General features: G+C 43.0%; 1 protein-coding gene across 6 annotated transcripts in view; it reads right to left on the bottom strand.

Moving 5' to 3' along the window:
* Positions 1–20,902, bottom strand: part of IQCH (IQ motif containing H) — an 82,835-nt gene that overhangs the window by 25,523 nt on the left and 36,410 nt on the right. For all 6 annotated transcript variants that reach the window (XM_053364063.1, XM_053364064.1, XM_053364062.1 and 3 more), the window contains 3 exons: positions 17,198–17,470; positions 13,512–13,703; positions 832–952 (listed from right to left, as the gene is read on the bottom strand). In XM_053364063.1, coding sequence (XP_053220038.1) covers positions 832–952; positions 13,512–13,703; positions 17,198–17,470 — 586 coding nt within the window. The remainder of the gene's footprint in view (positions 1–831; positions 953–13,511; positions 13,704–17,197; positions 17,471–20,902) is intronic.

The following is a 20,902-nucleotide window of genomic DNA, read 5'->3' as shown; positions in this document are numbered from 1 at the left end:
GATATAATTTTGTGTATGTAGAAGTAGAGATGAGATCAGGATTCCCAGGAGAAAGATAGAATGGGCATAGCCGCAATGCTGAGCTCCCTAGAGAGGAATGGCAGAACAATGCAACCAGATCAATATATATGCTGTGCTTCCATAATTATGTGAGCCAGCACAAAACTTGAGACACTTTGCTTCAAGTTCATGAAGAAGTTGTTTGAGATCTCAGAAGCCAAAAGGAAGAGCTGAGCAGGAGCCCCATTGGTCAGGGAATGAGATTTCCATGATCTCCATAGCTTCTTGACCCAACTTGATTCTGACTAACCAAATCTGAATTGCTAATGAAGTAAGACTAAGGAGAATATGAATTGGCTGACATAAGGTCTTCAGAAGGTTGCAGAATTCTACAGTGCAGAATTTAGAGGCTCTTTTATTGCAATAATAGCTCACTAGCCTCAGAAAAGCCACAGAACACACTAACGCCACAGCTAGCACTGTGACTTGAAGCCACAAAATGTTGCCAGTAGTCCTTCGAGATTTCTTTCTTCTCAAAGCTTCTTCTCAAGCATCTTTTGCCACCCAGGCAATTCCTAGCCATATGTCTGTTTCCATGTGTTTTCTAAAGTGTTTGTGTGGGGGGAGAGTTCAGCAGTTTCCAGCAAGGAAGCCAAGCCCATCACAACTAGGCGGAATAAAAGATGGCTGCCTACATCTTATTTTTCAACAGTTAAAACTGCAATGGGGAAATGAAAAGGGGCAGAGAAATATCTAAATGAATGAGAATGAAGTACCGGTGATATAATTATCCCTCATAGCACTTAGCAGGAACTTAGCAGTCTTATTTACCTTGACTCACAAATGTTTGGAGGAATTTTCCCCATGTAGGAAATCGTTTCTCATTGACAGCCTGAGCGTGCTGTGCTAAAAGGCCCGGCAGCTCCTGGGAGATCTTCGCCAAAGCTGGTTCCTGCAGAAACAAATTAAATAGAACCACAAGCAATTTTACTGCAGAAATGAAAACTGCTTGTGGGGTGATTAAAAACCAGGCCTCCAACAGGCTGTGTGGTTACTGTTTAACCACAGCCAGAAAGCCTTTTTAAAAATGTTTCCTTTATCTTTTTCCTTATTCTTCTTTCATCCATCTGAGAACATTTCCTCATCAAAGATACTTTCTTTTTAACCACTGGTTCTATTCTTCATTTCTTTTTAGCAGACAACTGAACAAAATAAACAAAATGGGGAAGATGGCAGGCTACAAATATCTGTTGGTCTACCAGGGTGGTGATAACTCTAATAACCCTTAAAAAAAAAAAAATAATAATAATAATAATAATAATAATAATAATAATATCCATTCATTAGCTCCTTATTCAGATGCATGTTCCCATTCTCTCCTGAGGGCTCATGAGGGCTCTCCATTTGGCAACAATCTACTCTGGCTTGTCTGCTGGACCCCACCAATTTGGCTAAACCTTCTGGGCATACCACTGTGGTCATTTCAGAGCACCTTGACCTTGGGTAAGGTAGCAAAACTATTATATTAAGTCACTGTGCATGAAGGAGATTCAAGGGATCAGCAATGTGCGAGATGAGCAGCATCTAGGGATGGAAGAAGGCAGAGATTTCTGTTCCAATCTGTATTCACCACCATCAACGCCATTTCCATTCTGCTGCAGTTCAGTTCCTACCAAATACAACACTGCCTCTGTCTGCTATGTAGTGTAGGTTACATAACTTATGTAACTAGGTAACTTATATTTATTTCAATGTAAAGGAAACATCGAAACAGTGTAAAAAATGAGCAGCTGATTACGTATTGTTTGCGGACTTAACACAACAATGGCAACAAATACTGGTGGTACAGTGGTGCCTCGCAAGACGAAATTAATCCGTTCCGCAAGTCTCTTCGTCTAGCGGTTTTTTCGTCTTGCGAAGCAACCCTATTAGCGGCTTAGCGGATTAGCGCTATTAGCGGTTTAGCGGCTATTAAAGGCTTAGCGGCTTAGCGGCTAAAAGGCTATTAGCGGCTTAGCAGCTTAGAAAAAGGGGGGGGGAGCGAAAAAAATCGCAAGACTTGCAAGACGTTTCCGTCTTGTGAAGCAAGCCCATAGGGAAAATCGTCTTGCGAAGCAACTCAAAAACGGAAAACCCTTTCGTCTAGCGGGTTTTTCATCCTGCGAGGCATTCGTTTTGCGGGGCACCACTGTATTTGCTTGACTGATTTCCATTCCTGATCACAGGCGAACAACCAACCAACCAACCAACCAACCAACCAACACAATTTTGACTTCCTTTCCTGTTTTTGTCAGTATTCTCTGACATCTGTAGCAGCAACTCAGTGGAAACATCTTCCTCCATATAACATCCATAGAACCAAACACCCACAATGTTGCATACAAGCAAGCAAGCAAGCAAGCAAGCAAGCAAGCAAGCAAGCAAGCAAAGAGAACCCAATATTAATTTCACAGCCTTCCCAACCAGATGTTTCCAGATGTTTTGTACTGGCTGTGGCTGATGGGAGTTGTAGTCCAAAACACCTGGAAGGCGTCAGATTGGGGAAGGCTGTCAAAAAGTCAGAGCGCTGAGCAAGCACATCAAGCTTAGGGACTCTGTATGTTAAAACTCTAGGTCGCTTTTCTCTAGCTGCATCATGATCACTTCTTTGCTTCCCTTGGGCCTCTTTCCTTCTGCTTCATGACCCCTTGAAATTGGAAATGTCCCATGCTCCAAAAGAGGACCAATTGCCCACTTCACACACCAATCCCAGGACTCTGTTCTTGCTCCCCTGGACTGCAGGATGGACTAGCAAAGCATCACACTCATTTCTTTTCCTTGCTAGACAGGGTTTCTCTTCATTTTTAAATGCTGTGTTTTAAATGCACTGTATGTGGAGGCAACGGCTTCTCTTAATAACACACCAGAAAGTAAAACTGCTCTGTTGTGTTTGCCAAAAGGCAGTTTGTGAATTCTGAACACAAATGAACATCTTTGAGTCTCAGCCTGGGAACAAATTACCTTTCCCTGAAGCATATGGTTTAACTCACTTGCTTAAGATATCTAATGCCTGCAAAGCAGAGAAAGCTTCAGAAGCTAGCCTTAAAAAAAGCATCTGCAACAACTACAGGAGAAGCACTCCAAGACATTAGAGACATGTCAGCCTATCCTTCATCCCAGACAAACTGCTAGAAAGAATGATTTATGCTAACACTGTTAAACACACAAACATATATAGAAGAACAAGCCTTGTTGATAAAAAATCAGCATGGCTTTTGAAAGGGAAGGTTTGGCCTAATCAACTTTTTAGATTTCTTTGGGAGTGTCATCAATCTTTGCTCTGGAAGATACTGTATATTTGGATTTTTAAAAAAACAACATTTGAGAAAGGTATTATTCTTACATTATATTCTTCATGCGTACAGAAAGCCTGATGGTGCCTATAAGGGCACCAGTGCCAACAGCTACTACTGGCAACTAATACTGGAGAGTCCCCTAAAAGCCACTGGCTTGCTCCAAACTTCTAGCAAAGAGAGAAGGTGCCGGGTATCTGTATACACTGAGGGAGGATTTGCTAATAAGTTATAGATTCCAATGCCATAGCAGTAGCACTGAACCAGCTGAAAAGCACCATATAGACAAGAGAGGGAAGAATGAATGGCTTGTGCTTTTCTTTCATGTATAACTAATTTAAGAACTAGTGAGAACTAATGATTTCCCATATTGGGGGAGGGGATTGCTTGGTCCACATAAATTTTCTCTTCATTGATTAATGCTAGCAAGATGCTCTATCTACAAATCAATAGGTACCATTAAGTTGCTTCTGTCTTATTTTCAGTGCACTAGATAAAGCCATTCCCTCTAGTCACTCTGGGCTGAATCCCAATGCATATATTTGCTTCTAATCAGGGGGTTGGGGAAAGAGAGAAAATCAGATCCTTGCATTGCATAGTGGCTGTTGAAGTTGTTTTTGCTTCACAGTTACAGTACCCAGTGTCAATACTGATGTCACATCCTATGAGACTAACTGGTTTATTGAAGAGCACTGGACCAGGGAGATCTGGGAGGAGATATGATAGCCTTCTTCATATATATATATATATATATATATATATATATATATATATATATATTCATATTAAAGAGGGAGTAAGCTTGTTTTCTCCTGCCCCAGAGGCTAAGATCCAAACCAAGGCGTTCAAGTTACAAGATATGAGATTCCGACGAAACATCAGAAAAAACTTTCTGAAAGTAAGAGCAGTTTGACAGTGGAACAGACTTCCACAAGAGATGGTGGACTTTCCTCCTTTGCAGGTTTTTAAGCAGAGGTTAGATGGCTGTCTGCTATGAAATTCCTGCATTGTATGGGTTGGACTAGATATCCCTTCCAACTCTACAATTCATTGATTCTATGTTTCTAAGCTAATCACCATCTCCCACGTAACCTAAGGTCACACACATGTGGAGAACAAAAAATGAAAGGAAAGCCTAACTCTTCTTCAGGAATGGATGAATCTATCAATTTTGATTTCTCATTTTTCCAATGTGAAATTCAGTTCACCCCATCTCCACATAAGTTTGTGATTTTTTTAAAGTCCTCATGAAAATTTGTCAACATTAAAGTGAGCATTTCTCCTACTTTACATATATTTGCTTGCTTTATTTGCAAGCACTTTCCCCTAACGTAATGCATTTTTAATATATTATTTTCAATAATATATGCATTTTTATGCTCATACATTTGTCCCTAACCCATATCATTTGGAAGGAGAACTGCACTGCAAAATTTGGAAAAGTGCACATTTCAAAGTGTACGTTGTGTATTCTTTCAGGAAGCGTGAATTAGGTAGGCTTGCATTAAAATGTGAACCAGACTGAATTTATCTCCCATCACTACTATTCACAGGAAAAGTGAGAGAACAAAGTGTAAAGCGATCCTGGAGGTTGTATTTTTTTTCCCCAGATGGGTTTATTCATCTCCCAACTTCTGAGCTCTTACCACTGTTTAAAGTTCTCCCCAGAACCCCAAGGACTGAAAAAGTACTTAGCTGAAAAATCCACTTCCCAGTCAAAAGTTGTCTCTCATGGTTTCAGCCACTGGGTTTAAGAAAAAGCTTATTGTGAGGCAGACTGAAATGGAAACGCTGTTGGGTTCCTTCCGCTACACACACACATGCACACACCATCCAGCAGTTTGCAAGTACTTTAGAATTTGTTTCGTTGCTTGGGGGGGATGGGGTGTTACTCTCTGGTGCTGCAATCTACGCAAAAGAACAAAAATGCTGGAAAATGTTTTTGGAAGCGATCAATCGCCTGCCACACTTACTTAGAATTCAAATGCCGCTTTTAGGGCTGAATGCTTGAGTGTGCAACTGCAAATTTTAAAATTAAAAAAGTCCCGATTTTGCCTTTCATGAGAGACATTCTTTTGGAAGGTAACATCATGTAAAACAGCTGCCATTACCAAGTCACGCAAATGGTTTTTGTATGTAAAATGGCTTTGTAAAATATTTGCTCCATCTGCTGAAAGTAGCAAAAGACAATTTTCCCCGATACCTAATGGCCCATTTCAGCTGGATGGCAAGCGATTCGCCGGGGTAGCGCCTTGCATTATGTCGAATGGCGAGAACACTCCACAGAACTCTCCACTTATGCGGTATTATCTCCTCTCTGCTTCTTGAGAGGCCTGTCCCTCATTACCGCGGCCCGTCGCTCTGGATCAACGCACAGGCCGAGGGGCTGCTTTGGGCTGAAGAGGGCCTTTGTCAAAGGGAGGCACATATGCTGCGCTTCAACAGCGGACCGCCAAGCAGCCACTCGCCTCGACTATTAGAACAAGGAGGTTAGCCCTCTTTCAACTTTCCACCACTTAAACTGCTGCTCCCGTTTTCTCCACACCACATGGGTCACGCTATTCTCTTCTGGCTCGCTGTGCTCGCCAAGGATTTCAGTACGTACAATTAATCAATCCCTTTTCATTCTGAATTTGGCCACACACACAAAGCCTAGAGAACATTGTTCTAGCCCCAAACAACCCCCTGCAGCTCCAGGCTTCATTGTGGAGAGATCTCTCCATTTAGAAGCACATGGCTGCCTTGTGCCCTGAACCACGTCAACATCTGTTAACAGGCCAATAAAAACAAACAAACTAGAATGGGGGGGGACTGCGTTCCCCCTCCCCAAATCCAAGCCCAATGAAGGAGCTACATAGGGACCGCAGGGGATCTTTTCGGGGGTGGGATGGGGGTGGACAGATATATGTCACAAAAATTGGGATCAACCCAATGTTTTTAAATAAAGGCAATATACTAAAACACACACAGGACAACTTTGTAGTGTTGTAAAGAAATATCACATATTTATACAATTTCATTCATTCATTCATTCTATTGCTGCTGCTTTTTGTTTTTAGCAAAGCAATCGGCCTGGACAATTTATTTTGCTAAGGTGCTTAAAATTATGCCATGCCTAGATACAGAGCTGGTCAGATTTCATTTCTTTAATAATGTGTAATAGGCATTTTTCTATAAACAGGGAACACTTGTTAATACTCAAAAGCTATTGTCACTATACATATTTCTTTTTATAATAATTCCCTTCCCCAAACAATAATGCAGAATTTAAGATTTTTTTAATTGTTGAACAAACAGAAACTAGGAAGGCCAGAGTGCAAAGGGCACACCCCTTGCACACCTTCCTATTTATTTTGAATTGTCTTGTGCAGTTGCACCCATGCAAAGTGTGGTTTTGCCCTTGTCTTGCCACTGAAGTCCAAAGTGGGATCAAGAACAAATGTGAAATCTTCTTTCAGGCTGCTGGGATTGAACATTTTCCAAATACTTCCATTTTTTAAAAAAATAACAGCACCAAAAACATAATTTTAAATAATTTATTCCATGATTTTATGTTCTATGTTTTTTTATTTACTTCTGAGAGGAAGTCTACAAATGTTAAAATAGAATAAAAATTAAGTCCGTGGAAATTCACAGGAGCCCCCTGTTAATTGTTAGTTATTGAGTTCATTGTTACTGTTGTATTAACTGTTGAGATAGATGACTTTCAAATACCCCTGCCTAATCCCAAAATAAAACAAAAAAAATCACCCTTTGAAGCAATACACTGTTGAAATCTGCATGCATTTTTAGTCAGCCTCTGCTTCTTTGAATTTAGCAGAATAAACATTTTAATATAATCTACAGAGGCACTTTATGGCATGTGATAACACTGACAAATTCCAGATTTTCTTTCGTGATCTTGCTTTATTCTCCTCATCTCTGCGCGGTTACTGCTAAAAACTGGCAGTTAAATTCAATTGATTCAAAATATTCTGAATCCATATGGCCTAAAACCCTGAAGCTTGAAGCTCTGATATTGCCTCACTGCTGTTTTGTAGCATTTGCAAAGACTTCAGTCCCCAGATGGTAGAAGTAACATTTAAACCTCCTTTTCTCTGCTTTGTACAATAGACCTTGGCATCATTTCAACTGTTTACTCCGGTAATTAACAGCACTGATACCACAACAATTACAACTCCTACAATCTTAACACAATAATGCTATGAATTAGTGAGAGCTAATGGCTGGAAGGTATAGTGGTTCCAGACTGCGAGATCCGTGCATTTTCCCCGAATAAAATAAAAGGTACCAAACAGCACGGCTCGCGGTAGACAATGATTACCTAGTAATTAGTTTACACAAAGCTTCCTATTTAATGGCAAAACGCTGTAATTAACGCGTGACAGAAAATCAAAGGGTGCTTTGTAAGCATATGAAAAATTAACACCGCAGGCCCATAGCTTTATGTACTGATTAGAAGAATATTAAATCAATAGGACATGCAAACCAACAGCTTGCATATCTGATTATTGTAGGTCCTAGGAATTTAACCAAGGGACATAATAAAATAACAAGACACAACAATTAAGGAATCAGGGAATCACCTGAAACCCAAACACTGGTAGCCACATTAAATATAATAACCGACTGAGCAAGAGCATCACAGCTTGTTCTCTGATGTAATAGGTAAACACAACTTGATATCCCGTCGATGGCTATATAGTTTAGAGACTAGTGGAGACCTCTTCTGCTAGCCAATATAATTTTAACATCCACTATTAAGCTACATGACATTCGGAAAGAGCTATCAAAATACTGCTGCTGCAAATGGCGTTTCTTTTATTTCAGATCATAATCGGTCTGGAAGACCGTGTTCCCTATGTAACAATTATTACGTAAACTCTGTTGTGATAGCTGGGGGTCACAAACCAGCAGCATCTCTAGAAACATAAACCACAATGCTGCCTCTGGGTGGGTGGGATCCAAAACACATTCCTTCCCTTTCCCTGAACCCATTCCTGGCCAGGGGTTGGGTATACGCACACAATTCAGGAACCAACTTTATGAAATGCAGGGAGGATGTAAGTCAGTTTTCCCTGATGCTGGTTTATGGGTTCATGTGGAAGCCCTGCTGAAAAGTCCTTGCTGGCCACACTTGTCCCCATTCCTTCTATCAGACCATGGCTGAGGACACAAGTCCAGTGCCCATATGGAGGCCACCCTTATTTGTTATCAGTCTTACTCAAGAGGAACATGGCGAGCTGCCTTACACTGAGTCAGACCATTGGTCCATCTAGCTCAGAACTCTATACAATGGCTTGAAGTGGCTGGCCAGGATTTCAGAGAGAGATTCTCTCCCAGTCCTACCTGGAGATGCTGGGGATTGAAGCTGGGACCTTCTGCATGCAAAGCAGATGCTCTACCGCTACCACTGAGCTGCAGCCCTTCCCCTAGCAGAGGGAGTTGGGTAGGACCACACAGTTGTTTGCTTCTTGCATTTAAATTAATGAAGTTACCCTTGAGGGGTGCAGTAGTTGCATGCAAGCACTGAAACTCCCATATTCCTGAAAAGTGGTCAAACAAAGGTTTGCAAGGCATATTTTAACGATCTAGGTCCTGATAATGAAATAACAAGCACTTTCAACACCATAAAAAACACCATAAGAAATGTCTTGCTGGATCTGAGCCCAGGGTCTAGCTGGTCAACATTGTTTCCAGAAGCAGATGGTCCAATGGACCCTTTGGAACATCACAAGCAGGGCGTGGAAGTGATGGCCATCGCACACACCTCGCTGCTTCTTTCAAACATTTGCTGGTGGGGTGCCAGTTTCTTCAGCTCCTAGTTCTTCTCAAAACATCTTCCATGACAAAAGATGCACAGCTTTCCACAGACTATAGCTTTGTGTTGTTTTTTCAAGAAATGGGATGACCTTCTTTGTGTTCAGGTGTTTTGTGATGGGCAATCCCATTAATGCCACTTGAAAGCTTAAGGGGTGGAGATATATAGCTCAACTAAAAGTTAGTCAACCAGTAGTTGGTAGGAAAATTATTGATGTGTTTTACCCACATGTGAGTCTTTAGAATGGCTGGTTATGTTTGTTGATCTGAGGGCACAAGCATTGGGGAGTGTGTTCATTTGACTGGAGATGATTCAAATTGCCACATAAGCTCTTGAACCACTAACATCCTCAGGATTTCTCTTGAACTCACAGAAAGTTTCAGAGGAGATTACTGTGATGACTGTATGTCCTGAATGGAATGGTCAACATCCTGGTCTGGAGGATCCAACAATTAGGACTCCATTTTTACATGGAATAGACACTCAGTATAAACTCCGGTAAACCACATTATGTTTAATCGGTTGCCCTACTACATACCAATGAAGGAAAAACCTTGGGATCGTATCATAAACCGCTATGCAAATGATGCTATTTGTAAGTATTAACATAATTTAGTGCTTAGAGTCATATTCTCGTTTCTAATAACACTACCGGAATGGAGAGTCTTTTGCCATGTACTCCTAGCCTGCAGGATAGTCTTTCATCACAAAGCTGAATTTTTTAATAACCTGCCAGCATATGTTTGGTAACGTGGCAGCTTAAGTCGATGACACAATGTCTTCATTATCGAAAGCAGGTCTCCATACTGTAATAGGACATTAAAGCATGCCTGTGCTCATAAACTAATGCTTTGATGTCTAAATGCAGGAGCATTACAAGAGCATTCAGTAACAAAGGAGGATTCTAATCCTCTGCACTCAGTGGAAACATTCAATGGAGACTGCAATTCGTTTCTAAATATGAAAGACTGGTGCTGTTGAAAAGCCAGGGCTGAGATCTAAAAGGTGAGAAATGGTGATATATTATTTGGAATGGGGAGGGGAGACGCTGTTAAGGAGTTTGATCAAATTGCTTGCAGTCTTTCTCCCTATTATATGTGTACTGTGACACTTCACGGGAAGAACACCAATGGGTCAAATGCAGCATAACAGGGCACTCAGGCCCACTCCAGACTGTTCTTTTTTGTGCGGGCATATCCTGCAACACGGCACTGATGCACAACAATAGTGCATTTGTGGTGTGTTTGTACTAGATCAAGCTTCCTCAACCTCGGCCCTCCAGATGTTTTTGGCCTACAACTCCCATGATCCCTAGCTAGCAGGACCAGTGGTCAGGGATGATGGGAATTGTAGTCTCAGGTTGAGGCTGTAGGTTGAGGATGCCTGTACTAGATCATCTACACACCATTCAGCTTTATTAGCTGCTCCACAATGCCTCCCCAATGTTACTGCATTATTTGTTGCTGATGGCAGCACTCTAGCAACAGTGGCAGAGCTTCATCGGCACCAGGGGGCGGAGAGCTCACGCTGCTGGGGGCAGTGCGCTCCCCCCCAACTCCTCTTCCTCTGCCAGTGTCTAGCAACACAAGTGGGACAACCCCCCCCAAAAAAACCCCACACAAACTGTGGTAGCAAAAGGTTATAGGATTTCAGCAGGAGGCCAACATTGCTTGGAAATAAAGCAGTATGACCACATTGAAACTTTTGATGATATGAACATTATTGAGGATCGTGCATAATTGCTCTGAAACCATCATCTGAGTACAAATCGTCATAAATGCACAATAAAAAGTGATGTGTGGAGGGTCTTCACACTGGGGTGTTGTGCCAAAATGAATAGGTTGCAACAAGTATGCTTCTGAATACTAATTTTGGAAACTACAGGAGGGGATAACACTGTTGCACTAAGGTCCTGCTTGCAGGCATCCACGTGGCTACTCTTAGAACTAGATGGGCTACTAGCCTGATCCAGCAGCAGGGGTAACTTTGGTAATATGGTGCCTTGAGTGAGGACAAAATTTGGTGCCCTAAGTATTTATTTGGCACCCTCACCCCTCTCACCTTCCGTTATGTGCATGCTCTCAAGTGCTCCACATCATAGTTGCAGTAACTCAATCACCTGTCTGGCACCATAGCCCAATAGATTATGAGCATGGAACCTTGGTTTTAACCCTACCTATAATCACCCCTCGTTCATTCTAATGGTGGAATCAAATTGGAAGTCTAAGATGCAAATTATTGCCCCACTGAAATGAATGGGGGGCCCTGTACAGCCTGTAAAAGATCTGTGAGTGCATCTGATCATACACAGAGACCTGTAGATCAAGGTGAAACAAGTTATTTAACCTTTCTTTCATCTCTGTTCCTAAATGGATTTTAACTGGATGATTTTAGTTTACAGACTTCTCAGTTTGGGGCTATAAGTTTTCAGCAAAGCAATTCATTACACCAACATGTAAGATTTCTCACCTGCCCTTCACCAGAAAGTCCCAAAGTGGGTTGCAGCAAAATATTTAAAAAGAAAAGTAAATAAAGGGAGCTAAACAGTTTGTATACAATTATAAAAAACACAAATAATTTGAAGCAAAAGGATCATCAGGTTGATTAACCCAAACATAAGAAATACAAAAAAACCCAAAAACCTGTCAAAGACTAGGGTAAAGAGGTGTTGTCTTCAGCATACTACAGAACTATGTGATGAAAACATTAGACACACCTCTGTGAGAACACAGCTCTATAATGTAGGGACTGCCACAGAGAAGGCCCTCTTTTAGGCTACAATTCCCCAAACTTCTGAAGGCAATGGAACCACCAAGAGGGCCCTCTCTGTTGATTTCAACACCTGAAAGCATAAGAAGTGAAGGCGGTGGTCTTTCAGATATTTGGAGCCTAAGTTGTTCATGGCTGTAAACACCAATGTGAGCCCCTTAAATTAGCAACCAGTGCAGCTGTTTCAAAATAGGAAGTACATGAGCTCTAAATGGAACCCTGGCCAGTAATCTGGCTGCTGAATTTTGCACATGTTGAAGCTTCTGAATCATCTTCAATGGCAGCCCCATGTCAAGCGTACTGCAATAATCCAATCTAGAAGTTATCAAAGCATGGAGCTCAGTGGCCAAGTCATCTCTGTCCAAGAGGAAATCAGAGCTGTCAAACCAGCCACAGCTGGAAACAGGCACTCCTTGTCACGGAGACTACTTGAGCCTCCAGTAGCAGTGTTGGATCCAGGAGTGCACCCAGACTAAATAAAAAATGGCACAAAGGGAGAGTTCTGGCTTGCCACCATGCGAACAAGGTGCTGGAATAGATGGGCCATTGGGCTGATCCAGTAAACTCCTGTTATGTTCTTGTGGTTTTATGTGAGAATATGCAAGAGATTATTCTGGCCCAAGCTTGGCAAGAAAGCACAGAACAGAAAGAACTTCTAAAGCCTGATTAGTTTCAAGAAGCCACGAGTATGAAAACCACTGCAACACCCCAGATATACACAAGGTGGGGTAAGCCTAATGAAAATGTGCTTTGCAGAGACAATCTGGAGTGTAGCAACAGCCACTAATCCAAAGAAAGAGAACGTGAAAGTACGGCAGTGACTGCACACTGTGGTTCATGGCTAGAATGGGATGCTTTTCTCATGAAGAGAATATAAAATGGGTTAAGGTGCTTCAGTTAAGAGAACAGATGGGAAGGAAGGTAACTCATGGGTGTCTTTGATAAAATGAATAATGATTGGTCTTCTGTAGATTTCTCCTCCATCCTGTCCCAAAGGCATGTTACAATACATACTACAGTGGTACCTCGGGTTAAGAACTTAATTCGTTCTGGAGGTCCGTTCTTAACCTGAACTGTTCTTAACCTGAAGTACCACTTTAGCTAATGGGGCCTCCTGCTGCCGCCGCGCTGCCAGAGCACGATTTCTGTTCTCATCCTGAAGCAAAGTTCTTAACCCGAGGTACTATTTCTGGGTTAGCGGAGTCTGTAACCTGAAGCATCTGTAACCTGAAGCATCTGTAACCTGAGGTACCACTGTACACCGAGATGACCCATGAAGATTTTACTAGGATAAAAAGTAACTTGTCAATGCCAGCTTTTACCTTTAAAGTCCTAAGCAACTATGCCCCCAAATTAACTGGCAACAAATTTTTAACAAGTGTTCCCTATTTCATACAGGACAGTTTAGATGCCTCTCTCCCCTTGGAACTCCTAAGACCTGCAATGTGCCAGGTACCTCTACCTTCTGAGGCTATGTTGACACCTTCAAAGTAGCTCAGCTTCTCCTATTGCACATAAAATATGAACTCCAGGAGGCACTGGGTAAACTTCAAAAATGAAAGACACCTGAAAATGACTGATGGACTTACTTGTGCCCACTGCAACTTCCATATCTCAGGGCCGTATCTACGAATCTCCCTCTGAAGCCAGGGGTAGCATTTGAGGTGCTCGGAGATGTCACAGAATGCTGTGCCATTTCCCTCAAAGTCGCTGTCCACTTTGAACACCCAGCGTTTCACTTCTGGGTAGTCAATTATCAGCTGACTGATGACTTCAAGCATCTAGGAAACATACACACAAGGTTTTCAGTTAAATCCAAATGGATGTCATCTTAGCCACTCTCCACCTGAAACTGATCGCCTCATTTTCTTACAGATGTATAAGACGCAGGTGAGACTACAGGGACAGTTTGAGCGGGGAGGAAAAGCCCACAAAACACTGTATTTGTGTAATGACAACGAAGACTGTACTTGAGCTTTATATTATTTATCCTTTTTTAAACTAGATGGTTCTAAAAATACCCTTTTCTATCTTGAGGCTTCATTGTTGGTGGGTTTGACTGTAACTGCAGAATAGAATGGCTCAGGAAGTATTTGTTACAACAGCCATTCCAAAGCACTTTTTATTATTTGAACTTCAATCACAAATGGAATTATTATTTGTTTGCTCTGTGTCCCGTTATTTGTTGCTTTTGAAAGCCCAATAAATGGGTTTTCTGTTGACGACTCCCCTACAGAAATGAAATGGATCGATAGTATTGTAAAGATTGCACCAACGGAAAGAGTTATGAGGTATCTTTAAGTGAAAATTGAACTGTGCCTTAAATTATTGTCATCTTCCTTTGATTATTTAACGCCTCGCATCAATATTTCCTGCTGTAACAAAAACAATCTGAAACAAATTGAAAGGGGAGCTAATGTGTACGATGGTTTGGAGGGTACCATTTATAGAGAAGCAATATTAAAGCCAACACTTGGGGCAAGTCTAAGCCTGTGAGATTTGTAATGTTGTGGTTCATTTTGGCTATGAGTTGACCTTCTGCCATCTGCTTCTGCATTTAGCGCATGGTTAAGGGATGCAGCTATTCTGTTGAGGATCTCTGACCCCATGAAATGGTCAGTGTGCAGGTGTTTTCTCTGTAAGCAAACTGAATTCTTACAATTCTGGTACGAATTGTACCCCACCTGCCATCAATGTCCCACCCAATGAGGGTGCTAATGCAACCTCTTTGAGCACTTGTCCCTCTAAGTGTTGACAAGCCAATTCCAGCTTCATTTCCTGTCTTGGTTGCTCATCCTCGGCTCTGCCTTGTTTATTGCCCTGCCATTCTACCCCAACCTGAGCCTACACATCCTCCTCTCTGGGCAGATCAGTCCTGCTTTTCACACCTCTATGTTTCCTTAGAGAGTGTGCGTGTGTGTTTAGTGTATATGAAATAGAGTTGATGTGTATCTCAGATGCCTTAAGTCAGCACTAAGATGAAGGAAACATTTAGTTCAGAAAAGGTATTATTGCCTCATTCTGAGCACTGGTGATGTGCTCTGCCTGCCATCTGGAATATGCAATAGATTTGGTTATCTTTCGTTATTTACAAGCCATTGTTTAAAATGGCTCTTCTGAAAACCAGCAGCACTCATAAATCAAAGAGTAATCACAACCTCCCCAAAATCATAATGATTCATATCAATGACAAGCAAAGAACTATTGATTCTTGCCCTTGGAAGATATAAAACAGGGTGCGATTTTCAAATTGCAACACAAAGAGGCAGTGTTCTTGTTTCCAAGGAGCTTTCTGTGTTCAGAACTGTCCAGGGAACGTTTACATGAACCAAATTAGGAATGAGTGCTGAAATAAATTTTCATAGCTACTGATACTCCTGAGTGTTTCAAGACTTGGAAGCCACCATGAACTGGCCCCACATTAAAGAACAATGGCTTGCATCAGATTTGATCCATGTTTGTCAAGTAATTTGGTGGTGCAATTTGCATTCATGCATAACAGGGATGGAAAGCCTGTGGTCACCAGAGTTTGTTGGACTACGGCTCCCATTGCCCCTCCCATCGCCATGCTGGCACGAGCTGTAGTTCATCAACAGCTGGAGGGCCACAAGTTCTCCATCCCTGATGCATGGTTCGCTTGCAATTATTTAGCAATCATGGTTGATGCCCCAGAACACTCATATGCTTCATCAGTATGCATTTACCGAGTTCCCATTGTCTTTAGCTCTTTGCTAACTTGGCTTTGCTAATTGGTGTGAACGCAGGTGAATTCTGGGAGTATTCCTACATCCCAAGACATTGTCTTGCCTTTGACTGCTAGATAGGGCCATAGACCTGACCTGACCCAATAATCTTGTCACCACCAAAGCAAAATCTTGAAAATATTTTAGCCCGGGGATAATTGACATGCATCAAATTATAAGCAGAAGATGAATATGCAACATTGATCTCCGAGACTGACAGGCAGGAGTATGCCTGGCGGCTGGCATAAAATGCTCAGATCCTTTTCATCTAGCGTTGCCTGTTCAACAGAGCATAAGCTCTCTGCTGCACTTCAGGCTCCTGCTTTCAGTTTGAGCCTGAATCAGACCATAACTGGATTCAGCTATGGCTGCACACGGCCCAACCTGGCCATGGCATCTGGGAAATTCTCCCCTAGAAAATGGGAAGGAGGTTCAATACATGGGGGCTGCGAGCGAGCAAGCCTTCTTAGTGGCTGCACCTTTTCTTTGGAGGCCCAGTTCTCAAATGCAAACTATGTTGTGGAAACTGATCAAAATGGTACCATATAGAGGCAGCTGCATGGTGGAAGCAGTTTCGTTTGAAGCAGCTTCCCCGCATGCAGGTTGAGGAATTGCACATGCAATTGCCTCAAACATCTGGTTAGTTATGTGGAGCTGCCCCCCCCCCGGGCACTTATGTTTTAATTGGTTAGCACAACCCTATTCATATGTATGAGCTGGGGCACAGTTCAGGAAATTTACTGAAAGCTGTTGTGCAGACTGATGCTAATGCAAACACTAGCAATTGGCAACAACCACCCCAATCCTAAGCACAGATACTTGAAAGAATGTCCCATGAATTTCAAAAGAACTGACTTCCAAATAAATGTGTTCAGCAATAAAAAGGTGCCAGGCTCTAATTCACAAGCCAGACTGGTCTCACTGAAGTCGTGCGAGAGGTTCAAGGGTTGTAATGTATCAATGGTTGGATGTGGGCCAGCAAGACCAGAGTTCAAATCTCCATTCAGCCATGAGGAGGCAATGCGGTGCAGTGGTTAAAGTGTCAAACTAGGATCTAGGAGACCAGGGGTTCAAACCTCCACTCAGTCATGAAGTTCACTGGGTGACCATGGGTTTCTCAGCATAATCTTATGGTGAAGGGCAGGAAATAAATAAATAAATAAATAAATAAATAAATAATCTACCTCACATGGCGGTTGTGAGAATAAAATAGGGAGGGGGAGAACCATTTATGCTACCCTGAGCTCCATAGAGGAAAGGTGGGATATAAATGGATAGGGTAGGGTAAGATAAGATAAGATGATAAGATAATGGAATAATAAATAAAATAAAGTTCACTGGCAAAGACATTAATATCCCACTCATAAATCCTAGGGCTGGTGTCTGGCACTGAAAACAATTTCCAGGACTCAGTCCTTATGATCCCTTGGTGTGAGTGAAGGCTTCACCTTCAAAGTAAGATTTGACTGGGGACAACCAGATGTTTGAATGGTCCAGGTTCTTCCAGTCACCAAAACTGCCACCAGTCTTACCTGCTGCCTGCTGTAGATGTCATAATGCCCTGGGGGTACTGGCACACAAGCAGCTGCAAACACCCTTTTGCTTCCTGACTTGGAACTGTAGAGCTGAGCTACTTCCGGGGTGGGACCTAAAATGGGCACATCCAGCTCATCAGCCACTGCCAGGTCATCTTGGCTTAGAAGCCCTCCGACAATGTAGGCGTCTGTGCCCTGGATCAGCTTCTTGATCCTTTTGATGGTCTTGGGGCTGTACTTCAAGAAGGTAGCCAGGGACATGGGGCGGTTCTGTATGAAGATCACATTAGTCTCGTTAAGAGGTGCTCCTTCGCTTTCTTCCGCGGAGCTAATTTATAATGTTGAGTGCAATAAATACATTATTAATAGCAGGCTGGGTTATGACCTATCCTGTAGCGTAGCAGTTTAAATTGATAAAAGCTGTTGGGGTGAGGCTCCATAATCGCTCACATCTTTAGTGTGTCGGAAATGGGCTCGCTGGGAATAGAACTAATTACTACACATCTGTATTTATTTGATCCACACGGAATTCTCCTTCTGTCACTTGGAAGAGAGGCTTGCGGCCTTTGGATAACGGTGATTCATCTCAACACTTCTGGCACGGGTTGACTCTACTGCGTCAGGGGGGAGAAATCAATACAAAAAAATGAAGAAGACCCACTCCCACAGCTGGGCAATATTTCACTTTATGAGGAGCAGCATCTTAAACGGTTCTTTCAGAACAAAACACTCTCAAGTTACAAAACACCTTTGCAGATCACATGCCGTTCTGTGGGATAAACACCTTTTCATTAGCCTCACAAAGTCCTTATTGTAATTATAATCCTGGTCAAATACAGAAGGAGGACAACTACTTAGAAACACATTGGAAGATACAAGTCATGGCTGCTTCACACGTTACAGTTTTAGCTGTACACGTAAGAAAATGTGACATGTGAAGGGCACAAATATTGTGCTTGCAAATACAGGAGACTCCCCACTTACGCGGGGGGGGGGGGGGTTACATTCTGGGCCCCTGCGCAGAAATGTGTGTTAGAGGGGAGCCCACTGCAATACAGCTTCCCAGTGGCGTAGCATGGGGGGTGCAGGGGGGGCCGGCCGCACCGGGCACAACATCTGGGGGTTAGGGTTAGGGGGCGCAAATCCACGGGTTAGGGGGCGCAAATTACTTGCCTTGCCCCGGGTGCTGAGAACCCACGCTACGCCACTGCAGCTTCCCACCCAACAGCTGTTGAGAGGAGTAGCGCAGCAGCACCGAGAGTTCCCACATGCCATTTTGGAGTCTTTTTTTCTGGACTTTGGGTTCTGGGAGGTTCTCCTCGCGAGCCACGAGGACCTCCCAGCTCTCTCCTGCCATTTCATGTTAGTATTGCATTACTTAATTATTTTCCGATGCCATGCGTATACATAGAAGCATGTGAGTCGATCGCTTGCAAGTGTGTGTGTGTGGGGGGGTGTCTGTATGTGCCACCACATTTATCAAGGAACAGTGCTGAGCTGCAGTTTCCTCTTAATGGTGAGCTGAATTGGCAAGTGCAGATTGTCTCTACATAATGTGAGAAGAGCCCTAAGACTTTACTAGATTTTTAAAACTTTGATCTATGAATCTGGCATATAGGAATCCCGCTGTCCACAGAAGAGACTCATCTCTTCTAAAACTTCCTTTCAGAGCAGGGGTGGGTAACCCATAGCCCAGATCCACCATGCCAAGACTTTTTTGTTGGCTAAGTTTCCCATAATTTGGAATTAAAAAATTATTTCAAAGTCTGGAGTTGTCCCCCACTGTGGTGCTATCATGTTCCTGATATGGTGCTATAGGGGCCCTATCAGTTCTCCAAAAAAATGGGCACCTTTGCCTCTATTTGCCCTGCAAAGGGGCACCCTTTCTCCCATTGGTGTGTCTTAGCGCTCAGAGAACAAGATGAAACTTTCTTTTTCAGAACCCCTAAGACCTTGCAATAACACTGCACTTGATAGAGAAGAGGCTCCTTTGCAACATAGAAAGAGCCTTGAATTGATTTGCTGTCACCATCCCCACACATTATAGTGTACGGGCAGGAGAACAGCCTCCTTCCTCAGGGCTGCCATGGGGAGCAAAAATGCTGGCAAGTCTGCTGTTCACCTATCTGCATTAAGGTGTGTGCATACATCTCCCTGCCTGCTTTTCCCCACTGGTCTACTAAGCATGTGTGTGTCTGCCTATCTGTATGCTGCCCCTCCCAACTACCAACTGAGTGTGAGTGTGTTTGCCAGCTGCCTGAATGTGCGTGAGTGTGAGTGTGTCTGCCCGCCTGTCTGCATATGTGTGTGCATGCAATGGCCATGGCCATGTGGTCTTCCTCAGAGGAGTGGCCAGCCCTCAGAGTTTAGAAGGAATGAATAGAAGTTGTGCACAGACTCATCTCCAACTCCTACCCATTTAAACCTTAGAACTGCACTGGGAAGAACTTAGTGTCATAAAGTCTAAACCAGGAGTCATGGACCACAAGCAGCCCACGGGGTTCATTTAACCAGCCCACGAGCCGCTCCTGAACCAAGCAGCCCGCTCGGCAAGTCCCCAAATGCTGCACTAAACCGGAGCAGTGTGGTGCGGGGACTCACTTCCGCGGCACCGGAAATCGCCTCTGAACATGCGCAGATGCTGGAAATCATGTCTACGCAGCCGCAGACACCAGAAATTGTGTCTGCACAGATGCAGGAAATCGCTGGCACGCGCACTCATGTGCGCTCGCAATCCGGCCCACAGAGGGATCCCTGCTGGAGTGAACCGGCCCAGGCAAGGTAAACCTTGCCGCCCCTGGTCTAAACATCCCCACTGTCATGGCCACGGTCATGCATGACATAAGTCTGCTGATCTGAGTGGGTGACTTGGCTGGATACTATAACCTTCTGCGTCGTTGTTTTACATTTTTCTTTAGAACAGCAGCCCTCATATCACAACGCACCTTTGAAAGTTTCCAAACTTTCCAAAGTGCTTTTTCCTGTGGCATCAGGGACTGTTGTCTGAGAAATCCACGCCCAAAGTCCTTTCAGGCATGCAGAACTAGCTGCTAGGTTTTATGGTTTCCACCCCCCACCCCCAGCTTCAAAGAAAACTGGGTCTATCTGCTTTTCAAACCTCTTACTTTGTGGGCCTCTGTGCAGCAGATTAACTGCTAATGATGTATTTCCATATATGGAGCTGAAGACTGCTGCCCACCTCCACAATTCTCACCCTTAAGTACGCCCGATTGAAATATGCAATTAAAACTTCAGTACAATGGACTGTGCCTGTATTACAAAGAATCCACGTCCCGCTTGTGCAAGGTATTCAACATTCACCCTTTGTCCTCCAAATATATATACATGTGAACATACACTTTTGCCTACTTTTATGACGGTGAGAAGCCCACTGGTGTCGGTAACATCCTTAAGGTCACTGTGCACCGAAATGCTTTGCGAGACTGAGGCTGATAAACTGGAGGCTGTTTGGACTGAACTAAGGGATGACTTAATTGTATGAAAAGCATGGATTGGCTGAACTGAAAGAATATGTTTATAATAGGTCAAAATTTAAGAGCCAACAAATTTGCATGTTGCGATTACTGTTCTCGTATGGTGTGGCATCATAGTTTTATAGTACAAATAATTACCCAGCAGCAGTGATCTTGCAGTGAAAGGGTTTTTTAATATTAAAAACAAACAAACAAAACGAGGAAGGGA

Source organism: Podarcis raffonei, chromosome 14 (genome assembly GCF_027172205.1).
Source record: "Podarcis raffonei isolate rPodRaf1 chromosome 14, rPodRaf1.pri, whole genome shotgun sequence".
NCBI lineage: Eukaryota > Metazoa > Chordata > Lepidosauria > Squamata > Lacertidae > Podarcis > Podarcis raffonei.
Note: the sequence above shows the minus strand (reverse complement) of the source record. Positions and strands in the feature narration are given on the sequence as shown.